Source organism: Electrophorus electricus, chromosome 3, assembly GCF_013358815.1.
Source record: "Electrophorus electricus isolate fEleEle1 chromosome 3, fEleEle1.pri, whole genome shotgun sequence".
Lineage (NCBI taxonomy): Eukaryota > Metazoa > Chordata > Actinopteri > Gymnotiformes > Gymnotidae > Electrophorus > Electrophorus electricus.
The window spans coordinates 19,171,830-19,195,000 of record NC_049537.1 but is presented as its reverse complement, the minus strand read 5'-3'; the positions used below and the strand labels follow the sequence as shown (position 1 = coordinate 19,195,000).

At 42.1% G+C, this 23,171-nt stretch overlaps 2 protein-coding genes across 2 annotated transcripts in view; one reads left to right on the top strand and one right to left on the bottom strand.

Annotated features, from left to right (window-relative positions):
• LOC113571687 (cation channel sperm-associated protein subunit epsilon-like) overlaps positions 1–7,638 on the bottom strand; it is a 22,623-nt gene extending 14,985 nt beyond the window's left edge. Inside the window, exons 1-2 of the mRNA XM_035524283.1 lie at positions 7,556–7,638; positions 3,222–3,269 (exon numbers count right to left, since the gene is read on the bottom strand). The gene's annotated coding sequence lies outside the window, so the exon portion shown is untranslated. The remainder of the gene's footprint in view (positions 1–3,221; positions 3,270–7,555) is intronic.
• Positions 1,553–23,171, top strand: part of col12a1b (collagen, type XII, alpha 1b) — a 64,276-nt gene continuing 42,657 nt past the window's right edge. The window contains 18 exon segments of the mRNA XM_035524284.1: positions 1,553–1,902; positions 2,857–2,973; positions 5,720–5,836; positions 6,169–6,312; positions 6,398–6,454; positions 7,579–7,842; positions 8,819–8,983; positions 9,571–9,744; positions 9,861–10,151; positions 10,303–10,905; positions 11,668–11,946; positions 12,292–12,567; positions 13,327–13,599; positions 18,445–18,714; positions 20,166–20,432; positions 20,831–21,023; positions 21,106–21,230; positions 22,994–23,143. Of these exon segments, the coding sequence (XP_035380177.1) occupies positions 2,895–2,973; positions 5,720–5,836; positions 6,169–6,312; positions 6,398–6,454; positions 7,579–7,842; positions 8,819–8,983; positions 9,571–9,744; positions 9,861–10,151; positions 10,303–10,905; positions 11,668–11,946; positions 12,292–12,567; positions 13,327–13,599; positions 18,445–18,714; positions 20,166–20,432; positions 20,831–21,023; positions 21,106–21,230; positions 22,994–23,143 (3,727 nt within the window). The 5' untranslated portion in view covers positions 1,553–1,902; positions 2,857–2,894.

Here is a 23,171-nt window from a genome sequence, read left to right as displayed (position 1 = left end):
CTAACGTAAGTGCCAACTGCTGCTAAACGATAAACATCCTTAATCGCGGACGCTACGATACCTCACGCTCTAGGTTACGCGGTGTCGCGTGACGGGAGCGCAGTCTCGTGAGGAGCGCGCTGTTTACCTGCGGTTCAGGTTATATGCATATATATTTTTTTGTTTGTCTTAAAATTTAAATGTGATGGAGAAAATGGGAGAAAACCTAGGAGACACTACCAGGAGAAATTCAATCGAAATGTCCATTTGGACAAACTAATAACAATAAAAACATATATCCATATGACTTTCAATCCTGTACATTTTTTGATCGAATTTAAACTTCTCGGTGGATAAGCGTCCGTGAATGTCGGATGCATCACTCAATAATGCTCCAGTGTTAGCTAGTTAGCTATCCCTAACTGCCCATTTTGTCCTTAACCTCGGTGACTAAAACCAGTCTCCAATCCAGGTGAAAGTCGAATGTATTTGCTTCCTTTTTCGACGGCCCCTCCTTAGACATTATTTTCTGAGTAAAACTCACTACAGTGGAGATACTTGCTAGCTAATAAGCGTTGATGCACAGGGACGCAGCTGGAAGCTAAATGATAAATGCATCTATACTCATACGGCTCTGATACGATCGACATGGGAGATCTGGGAGAACAATGGTCGTAGACCACTGTTCTGTAGATCTCGTTTTTGGACGGGATCCTCATAAAAATTGTGACTACACTTCCCCTAAATTCAACATGTTATGACGCCAACTTCACATTAGGGTAATAAATACTAATCCTTTTTTGTCATTTCATTCCTTCTTCTTCTTCTTCTTCTTCTTCTTCTTCTTATTCTTATTCTTATTCTTATTCTTATTCTTATTCTTATTCTTATTATTATTGTTGTTGTTGTTGTTACTTTTGTTGTTGATGGCTTTTTAGCACAATCTTTCCTGTCGCCACAGAATACTGCCGCTTTTGGAGAAGGCTGTTTTTCCTTGCAGTCGCTAGGGGGCTCTATCTACAAATAAATAGTTACACCAAGGCAATCATATTATGTAATCTTTAGCTCCAAAGGTATTGGAAAAAGGAACCGTTGTAATTTGCTATATTCGTACTTGTCTTGTATTATTGTATTATTGTTGTTAATATAGAAACAGTGTAATATAAAACTACAATGAATACTTAATTTCCAATTTCCGATTTTAAATGCCATACAAGAACGTTCACGTTGGGATAGTCTTTCCATGCTTTTTTGGCCGAATATTATTATTATTATTATTATTATTATTATTATTATTATTATTATTATTATTATTATTATTATTATCATCGTTGTTGTTGTTGTTGTTGTGGTGGTGGTGGTATGAGCCTGTTACCCTCATGAGTGGCCGATCCCAACACCTGGTTTTAGATCGTGGAGTATAGGCTACAGAATTTCCTTGCCATGAGGGAGAATTAAATTTTAAATAAATCTCAGTTTGCGACGAGGGTGTTTACGAATTTGTGTGGAATGAGATAACTACGCTCCAAATTTACTCCAGCTTTTATTCCTCAAACTCGCTGAAGACCTGGGATTAATACATGGGGATGACCGTCACGACAAAGGCATGCAGAAAAGTTTCCAGAAGTGGATCCCCAAACATTAAGACGTTACATATGAGTCCGCGGCAGATTTCCACAAACGCTGGATGTCGTAAGAGATTACAATAGTGAAATAAGAGTTGGGCACAGCCCCCTATTAAGTAGCCGATTGTGGAGAGATTCTTCCCATTTGGAAACAGGCTTCCTATCTGGGACGTCCCGAAACGGGAGTGATCTGTCTGAACGAACCCCCACCTCCTCCGAGACAAGTTCATCACACCGGTATCTCGGAAGAACCTGTGATTTTCAATATAAAATCAAAACAGAAAGGGCATTGCATCAGGTCAGTATATCAGCATAATTTCCGTTTTGATTAGCAAGATTAGGTATATTAATAATTTTTGGACACTGCCTGGAATTTGGTAAGTGCTGAAGTAATTTTTAAACGTATCTACGTGATAGTACCTTTTAAGTTATTTTAGTAGCAAAAGATTAGTGGTTTTACTGATTATTTGGGTATCTCTACCAGCAGACTCAAATAGTAGGCTGTCAGGCAAAGTTCTGTTCGCAACGAATTGCCTTAGTGAGTCCATATTAAACAAGAGTGGAAATTTACAGTAAAGCTACTTTATTTCTGTCGAGTTCTCTACCTTATGTGAATGACGTTGCTTACTATTATTTCTATAATTTGAAGATTTATTTGATCTGTCTATACTATTTGAAAATTTCTTATCCAGGTGTAGGTATAGGTTTTGTGTTACATGTGGTTAATTTCATTATTAGCCTAAGTGGTTTATTAAAATGTTTGCTTTGCAAAGTTTCTCTTGAATTAACCAATATGGGGTTAAATCTGGCTATTTGAATTCATGTGTACCTTCAGGCAATGTGCAAATTTAACAAAAGATAGCATTCTGAAAAGTATGCAAGTCAGGTATCTTTCAAGAGCAGAAATTACACCAGTTATTTTTTCCAATAAGCTACGACAGGAGGCGCGCGCTGTCCATGGTAAAGGCATGGAAAGATTTTTCAGACAATTTTCCAGTCTGTTGGCTTATTTCAGAGTTTGAGTGAAGTTGAATCTATGCCGGGTTGAGAGTAATACAATTATTTCCGTTTTTCTTTGCTATGCAAACATTTATTTCCATGTAGACTATAAGTTGATGGGTCCAGATGTATTTTTCAATTATTTCATAGTCGTTTACCACCAGACCTTTTGGATTACTCTAAACAGTGTCTGATTTGATCATGATCACCCACGGTGAGCTTTCAGACTAAGTCGCTGGTGCTCATTTTATAGATCCATTCATGACCTGCTGAAACAGACTGGCTGTGAAAATGAAGATAAGGCTGTCTTTGGCAGCATTGGCCTTCATTGCAGTGCCAATGCTGCTGTCTGTGAAAGCTCAGACTGAAGGTAAATTGGCCCCCTCATCACTTTCTCTATCTTGTCTATCTTAATTGAACCGTCTTTCTTTTTAACTGTCTTTCCTCTCACTCCCGTCTATTAGTGTTAGCGGTGCGACCTCTCTCGATCTCTAAATAAAATACATAGCTACTTATTTTATGTCACTTAAAATAATATTATTTGCATCACATGAAACATTTTAAAAAAATCTTTAATTCCACGATTGAATGTGCGTGCTGTTGATGTATGTGCATTACCTTTTGTTCGATGTTCCCCTTTCGATTATAAGGGTGCGCTGGATTTACCTGGACAAGAATTACACATTGTCAAGGCACAGACGTGAAGAGCATAATGGTTAGACATACATAGAATGAATAAAAACACAACAATAAAACAATATTCTCAATTGAAGTTCTCAGGTTATAGTTTACCTGAGGGATAGATTAAGCCGATGTGCTATGCTTATGCACTATACTTGATCTGGGTCCAGGAAAAGGCGAGTGCAGTATGTTATTTCAGACACCAGGCGGAGAACATTTAGAATTAAGACGGATTTTTTATAACACCCCCCCCCCCGAAAAGTAACGATTGCAATCTAATTTAAATTTAAATTTGTTCCCCTTCAGTATTGATAAAAAAGAAGCAAGAACAAAAACAACTTTCTGTTAATCATCATAAATGTTTATTCTTGTAGTTCCTTAACAAGTTTCATCCTCTGTTTATGGGGGCCAGAACATAGAATACATAGAAAATGTATGAAAATCCATTCAAATGGCAGTCAAACACTCCTCATATTCATAAAAATGTAATTCTTAGAAAAATTGCAGATTCTCATGGTATGGACGGGTCATGAGCATCAGGTGGTGGTAAACTTATATAAACAGCCTAAAAGGAGGGAAACAGCAAAGTTTGTAACTGTGACTTCATCACAGCTAAATGTAAAAGAACAATGCAAAGCATTACTGGTGTTCAGTGAGAAGATGAGTGGAACATCTTGGCTGCTTTCATCTTCAGATCGGTCTGGAGGCCAAGTTTCCCTTCACGTCTCCCCTCTCTTGTGAAACAGAATATATGGCTTTCACAAATCACGTAAAAAAAAAAAAAAAAAATAAAAAAAAAAAAAAAAAATATATATATATATATATATATATATATATATATATATATATATATATATATATATATATATATAGAGTAAAAGATAGCAACTCCATTCCAGTACATGTGGTATTTCCTGATAAATAGAAAAAGGTCTTTGTTAAGAAGCAGTGACATCTGATGTCAGAGTTGATGTGATTTTTATTTGCTCATATGGAGACGAGCTCCATTATTTACTGTTGTGAGTGATAATGGCTAGATGAAGATTCAGATGATGACTAAGAGGCATTCTTATCAAAGCTTATGATCTCACTCGCTTTAAAAATGGGAGCCAAACACTTACATCTGCGAGACTGATAAACTGCTAACAAGCAAAATGCCTAACTGCTAATGAACTCATCACCAATACAGCCAATTTTCCGTTACATAGTCCACACATACAAAGATTTCATGTTATTCCAAAACACTGGGAATGCGTTCCGGCAGAGGAATGACCTGGATATACTGGGTGAGACTACAATAAGTATTATTGCCATGGCAACACATGGGCAGGCTTGGGAGGAGCTGAGATTTAGGGATGTGCTGGGCCCAATTGGAGTCAGAATTGGAGGCCAACGTCAGAGTTGAATTGGTCAGCCAGGTTGGTGGATCTTATTTTTCATGTCCCTGCCCTGGTAAGCTTTGGCCCTGGTCCCTTTTTGGACTGAAGCCAAGGCTTCAAAAAATATTTTATTGTGATATTCTTAACACACATCCATGCACACATGAGTAAATACATTCTCTACAGGCAAATATATCTCTCAGAGAGCAGCCTCCTCACAAAACACTCAAGAATATCACTTTGAAATATTTCAAAAATATTTTCTCCTTGTAGTTCGTCTTGTACATGGATTCCCTCAAGTTGTTACAAACAACTTTTCATGTACATGTGCATTGGGCAGACCCTGCAATAGTCTGCTCAATGTGACCAACTTTGCATTTTGTCTAGATTTGTCTAGATTTTTGTCTAGATTTTTGTCGTTTGTTTCTGTTTGTTTGACTTGTCTTATTTTAATATCATACAAATCCCATCATGTGTGTCTTCATTTTAGTTGTGTCACGTACTTTAATTATGAAAAGAATGTACACAAGGGTCACCACTGACACTGTGTATTCTTTTAAGAGGTTTGCAATGGATTGTCATCCTAGTCCAGTTTGTGTTCAACATAAATGGATATATTGTATTTTAATGTGCAGTTATATATGTGACATGACACTCTTCCATTGTATAATCAACAGTTCAGTACATTTCTTTGGAAACAGCAGTTCACCACAGTAATTTCAGCTGTGTTGGACTGGCTGAAACACCTGCATGAAGACTGTAAAATATTTGGCACTGTTTGATCACGTGTATTTGTTTATGTGTTTGCTTGAGAAGTCTGTGGCCCATCAGCCCGACGGCTCAAACATGTCATTTTGACCCAAAATGACATTTCTCATGTCTTCTTTGTTTTTTTAAACCACGACTGCACCAACAATGAACATGCTGACTTCACACCTGAAGTGTTGATTGTTGGGTTCCTGTCTATGCACTTGCGTTTGTGTGTCTTTTTATTACAAATACATGTATTTCTTACTCGCCCTTAACATTGACTTGAACTACTTCCTATTTTTACAGTAATACCACCATCAGATTTGAGATTTAAAATTTTAAATGAGAACACAGTAGAAATGACATGGAAGCGCCCTCTAACAAGGATAGAGGGCTTTAGAATACATGTGGCATCAAATACAGGTGAGTAGGTCACTCTGAGCATTCATATCATGCAACAGTTCATGGTGGGCCATTCAGTGACAGGGTACAGGGCCATTAGCTTAAATTACACTGACGCTTCCTAAAAACCAGCAAGGAAAATCTGGTTCATTCCTGAATACATCTATAACACTTCTTTTAAAATCTAACACAATTATACTGCTTATGAATTTTCTGAGCTTGTGCTTTTTAAAAAAAAATGTAGCAGGATAGACATTAGATAAACTCATAAATCCAGTTAGGAGTTAAAAGGTTCATTTGCATAAGATGATTTGGTTATGTACGTTGTTTTCTTTTGTCTGGCCCCACTATAGATGAACCTGTGAAAGAGTTTACACTTCCTGCCTCTGCAACAAAAGCCTCAATCAAGGATTTAACTCCTGATGTGGATTACATAGTAACAATATCATCATATTCTAGATCACAAGAGAGTTTACCCATCTCTGGCCAAATCACAAGTAAGTCATGTACTGACTAATACTGTTGTATTGGGTTTTCGGTGTTCCTTGGAGAATTAAATATATTTTCATTTTGTGTTTTTAGTCCAGTCAAGCGGGTCTGAAGGAGGTCCCAGAAGACCACAAGTTTCAGAAGCAGTTAGTGAGTGCATTCGCTCTCTTAACCCCCTTATCTATCATTGCACTTGGCCTCTTGGTTAGGTTCTTCAATTCTTCTGTAGTCTTTATACTTTTTAGAGGAGCTTTAGAAGTATTTTAGCCTACCTTGCTTTACCAATCCTAAACGTCTTTAGCTCATTATCCCACCATGATAAAGTGAGTCAGCCTTTGTCTGAGGTCAGTGGGTCTGTTTTAAGTGCTTGTGCATGCACCCTTTTCGTGCCTGGAGTGAGTGATGGTGATCGCCTGAAACCTCAAAGAGATACCTTGGGATACATTGGAAGCTCCTGCATTCATCTTGGCAGTGCACAAAAAATGAGCAAATGATTAACTACCCAAGGAACATTTCCCCATTTTTAGAGCTTTTCCACTGGCATGGTGTGAATTGTACCCTAAAAGAAAGAAGCAGGAAATATTAGAGTGTGTTCTGCCTTGTGGTTGTACGATTTCTTCCAACTTTTGTTTCTGGATTAGGGAATGCCCCCTTATAAGTAACAAATGGGCTCTCATGCCATTGGAAACACGGATTCATTTTTAAAATGATCGTTAGTTCATGGGAAGTAGCACCAGCTCTGGTACGAACATTGACACATCGAAAAGTGGCATGTGTGAGCTATATGGATTGGATGATTTGACAGTCTCGTCAGCGGTTCTGCAGAGGCCTGGCACAAATGAGTACTATTTTAATTAAATGTTGCATTACCTAGGAGAAATATTTTTATTGGGCTTTGTCACCTGAGGGCTGAAGGATTTGAAATGTGCCCTGCCTGCAGTTTCCAACAGCATCATCCAAGGGGTAATTGGTTGGCCTTGCTTGCAGAAGCATAAATTAATTGTATTATATTAGACAGAGAGGGGTTCTTTGATTTATAGATAGATATTTGGGCTATCTTATAAGTGTGGAAAACAACATGATTTTTTCATCCATGTAATATTGCCTTACAATATTCTTCCTGGAGATGTCTTAATTTCGTCTTTTGACACCCATAACTCACCCAGCAAAGCCCCATGCTTAAAAATGTGTTGTTTTCGTTAAGGCCATGGTCAGCATGTAAGGGTTTGCACAGGTGACTTTGACACTGACCTCGTGCCTGTTTTTCTTCCCAGAGTGCTCCACCAGTGCGGTCGCGGATGTTGTCTTCCTGGTGGATGGATCATGGAGTGTGGGACGAGACAACTTCCAGCATATCCGCAGTTTCATCTCGGCTGTGGCCGGAGCTTTGGACATTGGAGAGGACAAGAGCCGGGTGGCCGTAGTCCAGTACAGCACGGACACAAGGACAGAGTTCACACTGGACCAATACCTGAGGCGTGGCGAGCTGCTCCGCGCCATCAGCAACCTGCCCTACAAGGGAGGCAATACCATGACAGGTATTTAGAACACACACATTTTATGGCAGATTACTGTGAAGAATCTGCAGTTTACTAGATATTGTTTTATATAATTTTCATACACACATTCAAACACACTGACTCACACACACACACACACACACACACACCCCACACACACACACACAGGCTGCATTGTGTAATAGTGAGTCAGCACAATGCTCTCTGGCTGATTCTAGCTCTGGGCTGATGATGGAAGTTCTCAGCCAAGTGCTGTACAGGCACAGCCAAAATCCCCTCACAGCCTTAACACTTCTTCTCCTGCTCTAGCTGTGTCTCTGCTCATGTAGAGTCCCCACAGCCAAAATCCCCTCACAGCCTTAACACCTCTGCTCCTGTTCTAGCTGTCTCACTGCTCATGTAGAGACCCCACAGCCAAAATCCCCTCACAACCTTAACACCTCTGCTCCTGTTCTAACTGTCTCACTGCTCATGTAGAGACCCCACAGCCAAAATCCCCTCACAGCCTTAACACCTCTGCTCCTGCTCTAGCTGTCTCACTGCTCATGTAGAGTCCCCACAGCCAAAATCCCCTCACAGCCTTAACACTTCTGCTCCTGTTCTAGCTGTCTCACTGCTCATGTAGAGTCCCCACAGCCAAAATCCCCTCACAGTCTTAACACCTCTGCTCCTGCTCTAGCTGTCTCACTGCTCATGTAGAGACCCCACAGCCAAAATCCCCTCACAGTCTTAACATCTCTGCTCCTGCTCTAGCTGTCTCAATGCTCATGTAGGGGCCCATCTTTTCGACAGGAAGACTATATTCCTGTTGTTGCAGTTTTCATTTTAATTTTATGTGACAAAGTAATGATGAGCTTCAATAAAGTGATGTCGATGCATTTGTTTACAAGTTTACTACTTCATTGTTTACTATTACAGTGAACAGTAAAATAGTAATGTCACAGAAATCTTCTTGTAAGGTAAATGGTTTATGTTGTTTGCTGTCACTGCGTAGGCGATGCCTTGGATTATCTGCTTAAAAATATTTTCACTGAGGCATCCGGCGCCAGAAAAGGATTCCCCAAGGTCGCCGTGGTTATCACAGACGGAAAATCACAGGATCCCGTTGAAGAGTACGCCAGAAAGCTGAGGAACAGTGGGGTTGAGATCTTCACCCTGGGTATGTGGGAGTCCTGTGCTACCTCAAAGCCAAACTCATTTGTTTTTATCGTATAACATCTCTGAGCTGCATGCCATTAGGGAGTTCCAGCCTCTCCATACTCACACTTCACAACTCCTGCAGGGAATCATAAAACCAAAAAAAAACAAAACCCCTCATTCCATCAATACTAATCGGATGGGTTTTGCAGATGCTGTCTTCCTTGCTATCATAGTTTCCTACTCGTGAAGGAAAAATAACCTCCCCTCAAAAGTTTTCCACTGACCTGACCTACAGCTCCTTCTTTCAAAGGCACACTCTGAATCCAGCTGCGTTGCTTTAAGTGGGAAATGATAAGTTCCTGCTCTGTTTCACATGTTTATAGAGAATAGCTCACAGGCATTCTGCAAGAACAGGCATTAGTTGTGTTTGATCATTTTCGCATGCTGCTCTTCAGTTTACAATACACATTTGGGATTTACAGGTGTTGACTTTTAACCATAAATGTGTAAAATTCCCCAGTTCTGGCAAGAGTTCAAAATTAAGACCATTCCATTTTATTTTCTAACACTTACCTTTAACACTTTTTTTGTTTCTTTGCCAATCAGGGATCAAAGAGGCATATGAAGAAGAGCTGAAACAAATAGCTTCCACGCCCTACAGTACACATGTGTACCAAGTCTCCAGCTTTGATGTGATCAAAACTGTGCACGAGGCACTCACCACACAGGTGTGTGCAGGAGTGGAGGATCAGCTCAGCTTGCTGGCCAGTGGCGAGGAAGGTAAAAACAAACAGACAAGCAGACAAACAAACAAACAAAAAGGTCACAGTCCATTAGCATATAAGTCAATGTGATTAATAAATACCTTCTCATATCTCTTTGTGATCGGTGGCCAGCGGTTGAGCCAGCTTCAAACCTCCGTGTGATGGAAACAACATCAAAGTCCACGCGGGTGGTGTGGGATGCTTCTCTGGGTGAGGTGACGGGCTACAAACTGCAGCTGGTTCCTATGCTGGCAGGCAGTAAGAGGCAGGAGCTGTATGTGGGCTCCTCCCAGACCTCTGTGAATATTAGAGACCTGTCCCCAGACACAGAGTACAAAATCAGCTTATTCGCCCTAAAAGGCCTCACACCCAGCGAGCCAGTCTCAGTCATGGAAAAGACCGAACCTATCAAAGTGTTACTTGGTAAGAACGACCTTACATCACGTAGTTGCCCTCTGGCACACTGTATCTGCCTAATCTAACAGTCTTAAGCCCTAACACTATTAACAATTATTAAGCATTATGACTCTTGATGAGCGAGGTGTTGCATGTTATCTACCTTTCTCCTTTCTAGAATGTTCTCTTGGAGTGGACGTTCAGGCTGATGTTGTCCTTCTGGTCGATGGGTCGTACAGTATAGGATTACTCAACTTTGCAAAAGTCAGAGCCTTCCTGGAGGTACTCGTCAACTCTTTTGACATTGGACCCCGGAAGGTTCAGATCAGTCTTGTGCAATACAGCAGGGACCCACATACTGAGTTCTACCTGGACACCCATCATGGTCTAAGTGCTGTAATTAAAGCCGTGAGGACGTTCCCATATCGAGGAGGCTCCACCAACACGGGCAAAGCCATGACCTATGTCAGGGAAAAGATCTTCATCGCAAATCGAGGAGCTCGCGCTAACATACCTCGTGTGATGATCCTCATCACAGATGGCAAGTCTTCAGATGCCTTCAAAGACCCAGCCAACAGGCTGAAGAACACAGATGTGGAGATCTTTGCTGTCGGTGTAAAGGATGCCGTGAGGTCAGAACTGGAGGCCATCGCAAACCCTCCAGTAGAAACGCACGTATACACTGTAGAAGATTTCGATGCCTTCCAAAGGATTTCGAAAGAGCTGACCCAGTCGATCTGCCTGCGGATTGAGCAGGAGCTCCTCAACATTAAGAAGAGAAGTGAGTAGCTCTGATGGCACTTTTTTGTTTCCTAATTATATGCTCTTGGAGATCTGAGTCTATGGACATCTTGCCAATGAGTGTTTCTTCTTTAGACTTTTTCAGATGAGAAGTTTAAACTCTGTCTAACCCATTATCTCAGGCCCATGGTTGCTCAGGATTAGATCTCTTTCCAATAAGGTTTATGTCTAATTATGTCTTCTAATTTGATGCTACAATAATCAATGTCACCAGGTTTTGAATTACCAGAGAGCAATGTCTGATCTCAGTTGCTGGTATGATTTATTGTCATTAAGGGTTTTATATTTCAAAGCTATGGCTTCTCAGCTATTGTTTGCAACCAAAGTTCTGACTAAAATAACAACATGTGTATTGCCCACTGCTGTATTGACAATCTCAAATGAGAAGAAAAAGACATGTCATTTAGCCACATGCTTATAATAACAAAAAAAAGATTTTTAAAAATGTATTGCATGTTAATTATTATTATTATTATTATTTATTACTCATGTCAAAACCCACATGCAAATGCTTTTCATTTTGCAGGAGAAAATGGTTAATGCATGTTGCAGCATTCTGCCAAGTGTTACTGTAGTGTAAGGCCTGAAATGTGTTACCTATGGGCCAGTGTTTTGGCAGTGTGCCCATATTATGCAAATAACACAGTTTTGTAATAGAGCGCATTAAATGTTGGGTTAGGGAGATGGTCGCACTTAATAGTTTGAATGAGTACTGATGTTGTGAACCGGCACTGTGTTCCAGGCCTACTCCCACCCAAGTCCCTGAGCTTCTCTGAAATCACCTCCAGAAGCTTTCGGGCCACATGGGATACAGATGCTGTCGACACTGAATCCTACCTGGTCCGGTACAGGCCTGCTGCACACACAGACGCAGACTACATCTCTGTCTTGGTACCAGGAGACACAACCACTACAGTGCTAGTTCACCTCACCCCTCTCACTAAGTATGAAGTCAATGTCTACGCCCAGTATGATAAAGGAGAGAGCTTTCCCCTCACAGGCTTTGAGACCACACTGGAGGGTGAGTCTTTTTCTAAGATTTGCAGGGCTTTACTTTAACGATCGATACAGGACTGTAGGTGCCATGTCATAGCTGTTGGGTTGACAATATAACATCCAGTGAGGAATGTTCTCTCTGTCATGCATAACTGAAGCAAAGTGCAAGTATAAAAACTGCTGATTTTGATTTGTAAACCTTAAGAATATTGTATACCAACGGTAGCATCATTTTTATAATTTTTGTCATTTACATTATTCTTATCTTTTCCACATATTTTAAAATTGTATTTCATTCTCTTTATTTGTTTTACTATATGCATAATTTTTGTCTTTTATGTCATTCTTATCAAGTCAATCTTTTATCCAGAACAGGGAAGTGTACGCAACCTCCGGGTGTCTGAGGAGACCACAGACAGTTTCCGGGTATCGTGGGCGGCGGCTCCGGGCCCCGTGGTGAGGTATAGGCTGACCTATGTGCCTATCAGGGGTGACAGTGCACTACTGGAGGCTGCCACGGTGGGCACAGAGACCAGCATTGTCCTTCAGCCGCTCTTACCCATCACCACCTACAGAGTGAGCGTGGCGGCCGAGTACCCATCAGGCACTGGGGAACAGATGCGAATAGATGGCACCACTAAAGAGGGTGAGTTGCATGGCAGAGGCATGAATCATATTTTCCCCACCTCTGATAATTATTTTTCCAGCCTCATACCCTGCCATCTTTAAAAGATTCTGTCCACACTGAGGTGTCATTAAGCCTTCAGGAAGGGAGTCAGAATGAGGGTTAACCTCAGGCATCACACCTTTCATTGTGGAATGCACATACACCCCCTCCCCCCCCCCCACACACACAGGGTGGGTTGGGATTACATGTGAAGCTTCAGGAAACGTTACCCAGATAATGATCATATTCTATAACATGGAAGCCAAATCTCATGGTGGACTGATGGGAATGAGCAGAGGTGATTTCCATTCATCGAGGTAATGAGAATCCAAAATGTTGTTATTATTAGTCAACAAGTTAACATTTGTGGGTGTCCCATCTGGTTCTTGTGGCCTGCTTTTACTAATTCAGCTCTGGAACATTCAGGCACTGTTAGAGGCAGGAGATATGTCCCATTGTGTAACTCTGTTGAGCGGTTCATCCAAATTCCGTTTCATAATGTTTAGATTTTCTCCACACTGTCTATAGGGCAATATCATTTTGTCTTGTACTTTTCCAGTACTAGGTTTAAGCCGTTCTACACAACTGAGCAGTTCATTTTCCATGCTATTGTTTGGTCTGTCTCCCATTTACGAGGACATTTTAACCATATTTAATGATATCAAGTGATGGCTGTGTATGCATCCACCAGCGTGGCTCTTGTCTTTAATGCTGCTGCTCAAATGTTGCTCTTGGCAGAGCATGGCATGCCTCGGAACCTGCGAGTGTTTGACGAGACACTGTCATCAATGCATGTGGTGTGGGAGGCGGCCCAAGGCAAGGTGCTGCAGTACATGGTGTCGTACCAGCCAACAGCAGGTGGAGAGACCAAGGAGGTAGTGGTGAGGGGTGAGAGCACAGCCACTCTGCTAAGAAACCTGCAGCCAGACACCGAGTACCAGCTGGCTGTGAGAGCTCGCTATGCCTCAGGCCTCGGACCACCACTGGAGGGCACTGGCACTACTCTGGAAGGTGAATGGCAGATATTAATGTTTGTGTGTATGTGTGTTTGAGTGTGTGTGTCTTATATGTCTGTTCTCTAGTCATGTATGTGGTAAGACTATTGTGCATGTATAAACTGACTGATAATACACATCGTAACTTGATTTTTACAGAACACCCCTGAAATACTTTGTTCATCACCATATTTTCATATTTATAATCATTTTTTTGCACATTAGTTTTGAAACTTTATAAAAATGACCTGCACTTTTTCAAGCACTCTGTGAATTGCTGTAGTCTGGCCATGCAAGTGAGAACTTGTTCTCAGTCAGTTGTCTTCAGAGTAGTTCAGTGTTGCATTACAGTGGTTCTAAGACTTCCATTTTTTCTCAGACAGATTAAGAGCCACTAACTTGCCTGGCTCTGGATCTCAGAGTCAGTTTCAGAGCTCTGCCCTCCTGTATAGGCGGGAATAACAAACAGTTTTAGTGCAGCCATCTGGAGGTTCTGTGGCTGTGGTCACTGGGGCACAGGTCAGACCTTTAACACCCCTAGTGAGACTTAAAGGTGAAACTGCTGGGCTTGGGGCCTTGACCCCACAACATAGTCTCGGTTTATCTTAACAATGTAATCATGAGCAAATCTCTGCAAATGGTACTTATCCTGTGGGGCAGGGTGAGGAGAGATGGAAGGACTTGAGTCAGGTTTCAGCAATGACAGACAGCTCAGCTTGGTACCCCTGCATCATATAGCCCCGTTGACCCATATGGGTCAATGACTCTTGAGTTCGACTGAAGCTGAGGGAAATGGGAGCTTACTGGATGTCAGTGATGTGCATGTGCTGTTTGTGGGTAGGGGAAGAGGCTGGCTGTGGAGTGGTTTGGGTTTGACTGCAGGATTTATGGGACTTGGTGTCTGATTCTGGGTGAGGGATGGGTGAGTTGGGGTGAACTTGCTTATTGTCCTCACTTGTGCAGCACCCATATTGAAAGGCTGGTTTGGTTGGAGCATGAATTTGGTGTGGCGTGTGTGTGTGTGTTTGCATGTGTCTGTGTGTATGTATGGTGATAGTGGTAGTAGGGAGGGGGTCTGTGAGTCATTTACTGTTGGTGCTGCTCATCTTGTGAGGACTTGCTTGGAATGCAGCACACCTATTTTCTGCCTCTGCCTGATTGCTCCTTTGCTGGTAAGAGGGGATAATCTGGACCCTTTCCTGCCTTACATCTCTCAAGCTGTATGGAATCAGTTCGACCAGTGGCCACCAAACCACATTGATAATAATATTACTGCCTCCTGCTATCAATTGCCCAGTGGAGCAAGTGTTGGGTAAGGCTCACTGAACAGCAAGCTCACAGATACGTACATAATCCAGTAAGCACACAGCTACTGCGGAATAGAAGAGCAACATACTTTAGAGTGCTTTCAACGAAGAAAAACTCTTCCACTGCTTACTTCTAGAAGTGGTGACAAGAATGGAGGCTCCGACATACCCTAGCACCTAGAAGCTTTGATAATGGTGGGTAATTGGGGGTTGGGGGTCCTATGGCTTGGTGGTTTGTCTGGAGCCTGGTCCTAGGACGTGTACATGCTTGTTGACAGAAGACAGTCATTAGGCACATAGCATGCATCTATTTGTGCTCTTAACTCTCTTTAGCATTTTCCATCTGAGGTGTGAGATTTTTTAAGGTGTGGGTGGTGGGCAGTTCTTTGCTAAATGTTTTGAGTGAAGAGAGACTTGTGAAATCAGTTCAGGATTCCAAGTTAAAAAGAACAAAACCAAAAAGGATATATAAAAGTCCCTGTCTCACCGTTCTACTTGGTGATTTTGTTTTTGTTTTTTTACACCCAGGCCTTCCAAAAGAGGCTTGGGAGCTTGAGGGAGTGGCTCAAGAATTTTCATTGTGTCTAGAATTGCGCGCTTCTGGACTGAGGCCAGTGCTATCATTCTATGGATGTTTTGGAGCCACTCCTTCAGCTTAGGGGCCATAGCCATAAATGCCCCTAACTCTGGACATCCTTGGTGTTAAACATTCCATTTCCTCTTTTAGTCCCTGTAATCTCTTCCTTCCTTTGGAAGTTTACATCACTTTGGAGTACCACATCTATTACCACTGTTTTCTCTATCTTATCTTTTGATCATTATGCCTGTTTGGTTTGCCATTACTTGCTTGTCTGTTTAAATCTAGAAGCCCCACAGGATGGCTTGGCTTTGTTATATATGCCGCTCTCTGTGACTCTTCTTACTTGAATGATACATACATATAAAGATCTGATTAAGTTTAGTTTAGCCTCCAATGTTCCAGTGTCTCTGCTCTGAACTACCAGTCCAGGACTCAGTCAGCACATCATTTCCCGGAACAAGCAAAAAAGCAAAAAAAAAAAGAAGAAGTGGGTCCTAAACTAAAAACTAACCCCACATCATCATGGGGTTTTAAATTTTTTATGTTTTTACTGATTCAGCATGCAGGTGGCCAAAAAACCCAAGAAATAACCCCAAATCAGACCCTTCTGACACTGGGTGGAAAATGACATCATGGAATGAATTCCTGTTCCAACTGAATTTCATGCTTGCAAAGAAACCGAATCAGACGAAGAAAAATGACAAGTTGTCATATTAGGAACTGGGAGACGCGAAGCGTATGGAACATGTTACCTTTGCACTTCAAAGCAGGGTGAACACGTTGCTCCGAGGGGACTCTCTCTTCTGGATGGCTCATTTCATGAAGTAAATGTGAGACATATTATGGGGGGAAGGAAAATACAAATAGAAATTAAATGCATCTCAATGAGTTGGGGTGGCGAGGGCCAGCGATGACTTTCCCTGGACAGGGTTTCCCCACATGGGGACCAGCAGTTAAGCTTCCTCTTCCATGGATGACCCTCCTCTCCCTGCTATGTGCCAGAACACATAATGCATTCAAGATGGGCTTGCTCCCTGGCTCTTGACCCCGGGGTGGTAATTAAAACAAATAGTGTATACCTATTCAGCACTTGCTTCAGGTGGTGAACTTCAAAAGCTTGTGGTTTCACAGAGAATTTGTTTCATATGCCTCTTTGGCTTAGGTGGCATGTTGCCACTTTGTCTTACGTGGCATGTTGCCATTTTGACTTATGGGGCATGTCAGGGAGAGATGCAGCAATGTGCTGGAGGTTCAAAGGTGGGTCTTAGAGTAGTTGAATGACAAAGGATGGCAAATACAGAGTGAAGAATGTCTGCTAACACACTGATGAATCACACTGTACTGCTACATTGCTATCTCTAGGATCGGGAGACCTTTTGTGCCTTGGTATGCAGTGACAAAAAGGAGAAAGATAATATTCTAGAATGTGATTACAGGGTCTGTTGGCAGGCGTTGCTGGTTATAAGAGAGGTCTGAGGCTGGCCCAGCCCTCTGCCTTGAAGCCAGGAATCCTGAAGCTGTGAAAATGGGAAACTTTAAAAATTGGAGGCAAAATGGCAGCCAGGAGCATCTCAGACGTCATTGTAGTCCGGTGACTCTGCACATGTGCAGTAAAAATAAGGAAATGAAAATCAGTCCAGAGCTCGAAGGAGTGCATTTGGGGAATATTCTGCGTGATAGATTATTTTTGGCAGAGCAGTTGGAAAGATTTAGTTCAGAATCAGACTTAGTTTACTCAGCGATGTATAAAATTAAACACATGCTTAAAGCAAATCCAAGCCTCCCTAACAGTTTTAAGCAAGAAGACTCTCTTTGGTCCATGTACTTTTTGGTATAAAAGTAGATATTTGTTTTGAACTGATGAGTCACATCTTAGCTTTTAGTGGCTAAATCACTTTTGCTGAAATAAAGGCAAGCAATGGAGAACACTTGACTTCAAAATAATGCTTCTCACTTAAATAGTTTTAGTATTGCTGGGCAAGTTTAATATGAATAATCCCATTCTGTGGGATTATTATATATAAATCATTGTGTACAATGTAAATTCTGTATACTCAGTTGACGTATGGCCACATTACTTTCTTTGGTGGAAGCAACTCCTATGCATAATCTTTACTTCAACATAGATATTAGCTATATAGTTGAAAATTGAGCATCCCCTTTGATTGGATTACAACATTAAAAGGTGGATTTTCAAGCAAATGTGAACCATTTTACAGTTTTACTGCATGTGACTGACTTGAAAGCAAAATAATGTAGATTATAGCAGTAATTCTCCATCCAGTCTTCGTTTCACATTGCAACATGTTGACAAATGATGTTGGATCCACATAGACATGTGCTAGACTTTCCTTGGTGGTAAGTCCCCATGCACGCTTGTGAATCCCAGTGCTTACACACTTTGGTCACTTTGATGTCCATTACAGCATTCAGTGTATATGTGGAACAGATGTTTTATAGGGGACACAGACACAGACTCCAGTTTACAAAACCATATGGCATTAGATTGGGAATGAAAGCTTATAGAAGTAGACTGTAAGTCTAGCACTGTGAGATAAAAGTTATGATCATAATGAGGACTTCTCAGTGTAGTTATTGCAATGGATGGTATATAGCACATGGTTTTCTTTGGTGCTCTGGACCTGTGTGGGTGTGCATTTGTGCATGTGTGCCTATATATGCAGCTTTTAAGATCTACAGTTTTATGGATAAATGGGTCTTCAACATTAGAGCATTTTTTTTTTCTCCTAACACCTGTTAAGGTAGAGGATAGATGAAGAGAAATGAATAGTGTACTTCTGCACATATATCAAAAGCCCAATATGTGTATGTATGTGTTGAAGTGAAGAGGAAGGATGAATATACAGATGATCTAATTTTTCTGTGTCCCTCCAATAATGTGAGTTGAATAATGAATTCCTCATTGAGTTGTGTCTTACTGAACGATATGTACGGGTGTGTACTTTTTCCACAGACCTTGGCTCCCCACGAGACCTGATAACCAGTGATGTGACACACACAAAGTTTAAGGTGTCATGGTCGGCTGCCCCGGGACGTGTGCTGCAGTACCGCGTGCGCTGGAAGTCCCGGTTCAGCGCCGAGTCCGGGGAGAAGATGGTACCCGGGGATGTAATCAGCACTCTCCTGGAGGGTCTCACCCCGGAGACCCTCTACCAGGTGTCTGTCTTCGCCTTGTACAGGCTTGGAGAGGGAGAACCACTGGTTGGAGAAGAAACTACTGATGGTATGTTCCATTTTGAACATACAAAGATTGTCTGAAATAAACCTGAAATTAACAAGGGGCAGGAGTGGCTTGTGCTTATCAGGCACAACTGTTGCTGGGTCCTTTGCATGTAAAAAGAATGAAAGAAGTACTAAAAAAGGCTGGAGCAGGGAGATTGTTGGGGGGGGGGGGGGAGGTTTCGCAGAAACACATTAGGATGTTATAAGAACTTTGCTGGAGTCACTTAATAAGAGTCTATTTAATGACCGTGACATTGCCGTTTCTAAAAGAGCCATTCAGATGTCACTACTTATATTTTCATGTTATTCGTTTAATAAAGAAATTTTAATAATTTAATGAATAACTTTTAATAAAGAACACTTATGCTTTTAATAAACAACTTTTGGAGAGGCCTTTGGATTTGTGCACATTGAGAAACCCCTAGAGCGAAAACAGACTGAATGAAGATGATGGACTTGTCTCAGCCTCTACTAAATTATTAGATTTAATGCTGCAGAAATACCCGAGGCTACACTGAGAAACTGACTGCATATAAAGCCATGTTCATGTGCTTCTTACTACAGCCGGGGCACTTGGTCTGATAGTTGTAAAAAAAAAATGTGACGAATCTTTAGGGGTAGTTAAAAAGTTTGTTTTTCGCTGAGGATGTGTACATGGAGGGGTGGCTGGGTGCCAGTCAGTGGTGTATTAAATGGACCTGACCCTCTGGGCTGTGGTGATTGCTCCTCAGTGGAAAAAGTGAGATGATAATAGTGGCAGGAGTTCGCTGACAGCAAGGGTGCGGAAGGGGGGGTGGAAAATGTGTGTGCGCGTGGGGGGGTGGGTGAAATAGCATCACTTAAAAGCATGCATGTGTGCACAAAAGGCTGAAATTTGGGTTGTATGGTCTGTAATGCTTTCTAACAGACTTGCAACACGGTTAGTTAAGAACTGCATGCCTCTCCAGCTATACACGAACACACAGGGGAATGTTACATAAGGAGGATATATGACACTATATGAGTAGACATTTGCTATTCATTAAAATATCCTCCTAGTAAAAGCTTGTAGTTGGAGTAATTAGCAGTTTGGATGAGGCTGCCTATAGAAGAGTATGAGAAGGAAAAAGATCTTAATATACAGCCTCTGGCTCTGCTGATGAGGAAATGACAGCGGAACAGTCAAAAGCTCTTTAGTGAAATGACACACACAAGGGAAGAAAAGGACTCAAAGAAATAACCTCAAAGCTCGTGCGTTCTTATGTACTTGTGTACTTATCTAACATGAACAGCATCCAGTTTTAATTTGCTAGAAGTTGCAATCCTTAGACAATTATACAAAAGCACAAATTAAAATGAATAACCATGCAAAACTTGAAATGTTGTGGACTTTACCCAAAGAGTATGCTTCTGCACCTGTAAATCCTAAATGTTCCACTCCCACTTCAACCTTGTTTTGGCCACTGTCTCCAGCCTCTTCTGCTGCCAAGAAGTTGACAGTGTCTGATGAGACGGAGCGGACGATGAGAGTGTCTTGGCAAGTGGCGCCAGGCAAGGTGCTGAGCTACAGGCTTGTGTATTCGCCCCAGCTGGGTGGCAAGGAGATGATGATGAAAGTTCCGGCCAACGTCACCACCACCATGCTGAGGAAGCTGCAGCCGTTGACCACCTACGACATCACCGTGCTGCCCATTTACAAACATGGAGAAGGCAAAGCAAGGCAAGGAGTAGGAACCACATGTACGTTGGCCCATAATTCACAGCCCATGAGTCGCAAAATTGTGCAAGTGCATTGTGGGAATTAGGGTGTGCGCCTGTGTGTGTGTGTGTGTGTGTGTGTGTGTGTGTGTCTGTGTGCACAGCAAATTAAAAACGCTACATTTGTAAAATAAAACTGACTGTTGACAGATCCTAAGTGTGACACACATGGTATGTTAAGATACAGACATGCACTTGATTCAGCGGCAGGTAAGAGCTGCCATGATTTCTTGTTGGGTCTTCACAAGTGGTGCGTTTTATGGCATGCCACCACTGTGAAGTATGAGGGAGAGTATGTGCTTCAGCTGGTCAGCAGGGTATGTCTTTTCTCCTGGGTCAGTGTGTGCTCAGATTGCTGTTGCTTCTCTGTTCTCATGCAGTGTCACCTTATAAAGCGCCGAGGAACCTGCAGACCTCCGAGCCGACCAAGACCAGCTTCCGGGTTTCGTGGGACCCTGCGCCCGGTGATGTGCGTGGCTACAAAGTCACTTTCCACCCCAGTGACAATGAGGTGAACCAGGGTGAGCTTGAGGTTGGACCCTACGACAACACGGTCGTCCTGGAAGAGTTGAGGTAGGACACCAAAATACTGAGATAGTAACTCTTATCATCTTGTCTGTGGAACTCATCTAGCCTTGTCTTATTTTGATCATAGAGCAGGAACTATGTACTCTGTGGCTGTTTTCGGAATGTTTGATGGAGGACAGAGTTTGCCATTGGCTGGCGAGGAGAAGACTACCCTTATGGATGCTCCCGATACACTTCCTGTTTCCCTCACTGGTAAAACCACTTAAACTGATGCTCACGCAACAGCAACAACTTCTCCCGCAGACACACACATGGCCCAGCAACTTACACTTGTGTCACATTGGAACACAAACACTCGCTTACTTTATAATACAAAATTCAGTAAATACCACCAATTATATGAAGCACTTGACTGCACCTATTGTTTAGCATTGAGCATATTTTGTGTTTTTTTCTTGAAGAGCTTCTCTGATTATTGCTTCAGGGAATGTTGTTATTTCCATATTTGCCATTATTTGCCAGAGTCTTGATACATTTCAGCATTAATACCATGATATGCCTTACTGTTTCACAGAAATCAAACAAGCACGAGGAATGCAACATCTATGTACCACACATACCTTAACACCTACTGACATGGGAACATCTGTTTCATTTTCCTTCACCTTCCTCACTTTAATTGTTTGGTGCTGCGAGAAGGCACCCTTAAAAAAAACTACTCTGCTTTCACTTAATGGCAATTTCACAGCCAAGAGAGGGAGAAAAAGAGAGAAAGAGTGCAAGAGAGAACGGGGCGGGGGAGGGGGGGTGTTTCTGTGCAGCACGAGGCTACAAAAATGTTATGTTTCTTCTTAGTGAGCTAAGAGGCTGACCCTGGGCAGCAACTCTTCCCATAATAGAGAGCAGGTACAGCGTTTCTGTGCCCCATATGGACCAGCCTGACTTCTTATCCCAAGGAATTCCAATGTCATGTCTAGATAAAAAGCTGGTCAAGTGAATAATTGGTGGAAACAGTCCTGCTTAGGAGTGATCTGGTGTTTGGCATACAATGACCAGCCAGGAAACGTGTTTTTCATTAATTTTCTTTTTTTCTTACTATAAACTTTTTTTCCCCCTATAAGACCCAGCTATCCTCTATGGAAGCAGCTAGCTGAGGTGGTGAACTAAAAGTGGGCATTCAGAAGTGATAGCTGCAGCGCATTTACACGTTTCTAAGGGCTTAGACAGCCTAATGCAAAAGGCTCACTCAACACTAACAGCTAAGGCATTGCTCTGCTATACATCAGTGCTCCTCTATGCTCTGAGGCCCTCACACAGCAAGCAGCCTTCCTGCTCTTTCCTGCTGAATGCAATGGCGAATAAATCGATGTCACGTAACCTGTTTGCAATTGCAGAGAGAGCAGCGGGGTGCATGGCACACCGCTCGGCGAACTCGTCTGGGCTCTAGCGTGCGGAGAAGTGGAGAGCTGAGTGTCTCTCACCAGTTTGCAGGTGTCTGGGGCTGGGCAAAAACAAAGAAAGAAAGATCTTATCCAGCATGGAGGAGGAATGTGCCATAATACAGAGCGGGCCTTACTCGTATATCACTCACCCAAATGCTGTTTGCTGATTGGTGAGATGGAGGTCATGTTGGCTCCAGCAAAAAAAAAAAAAAAGGTGCCAGGGAGCCCTTGGAAACAGAAGGGGAAGGAAGACGTTGAGGGGAGAAGACAGAAGACATAAGTATTTGTGAAATCTGTCAATTTTTCCAAGAAAAGAAATAAAAAAGATAAATCATTTGCTTGAAGTGTGATGTTTGTTAAGTGCTTTTCTGAGTTGTGGTTTTGGTTGTAGTGGTGTTTCTGTGTTGCCAGTGTTGGTGTGTTTGTCTCCTTCTTATCGGCCTTCCTGCTGAGCTCCTTTCCATTCGTCTTCCCCTTGAACTTGGTCAGGCCTCGAAGATTATGTGGTCACCTTATTCTGAGGCTACTCTTGGCTGTTGTCTCTGTGTGACTGGTGTCCTCAATCCTCAACAGATGCTCGGTGTAAGACCACAGCCAAGGCCGATATAGTTCTCCTGGTAGACGGCTCCTGGAGTATTGGCCGCGTGAACTTCAAAACCATTCGGTCATTTATTGCTCGCATGGTGGGTGTCTTTGACATCAGCCCCAACAAGATTCAGATTGGTAAGGCTCTTGCTCGTTTGGAATGTTC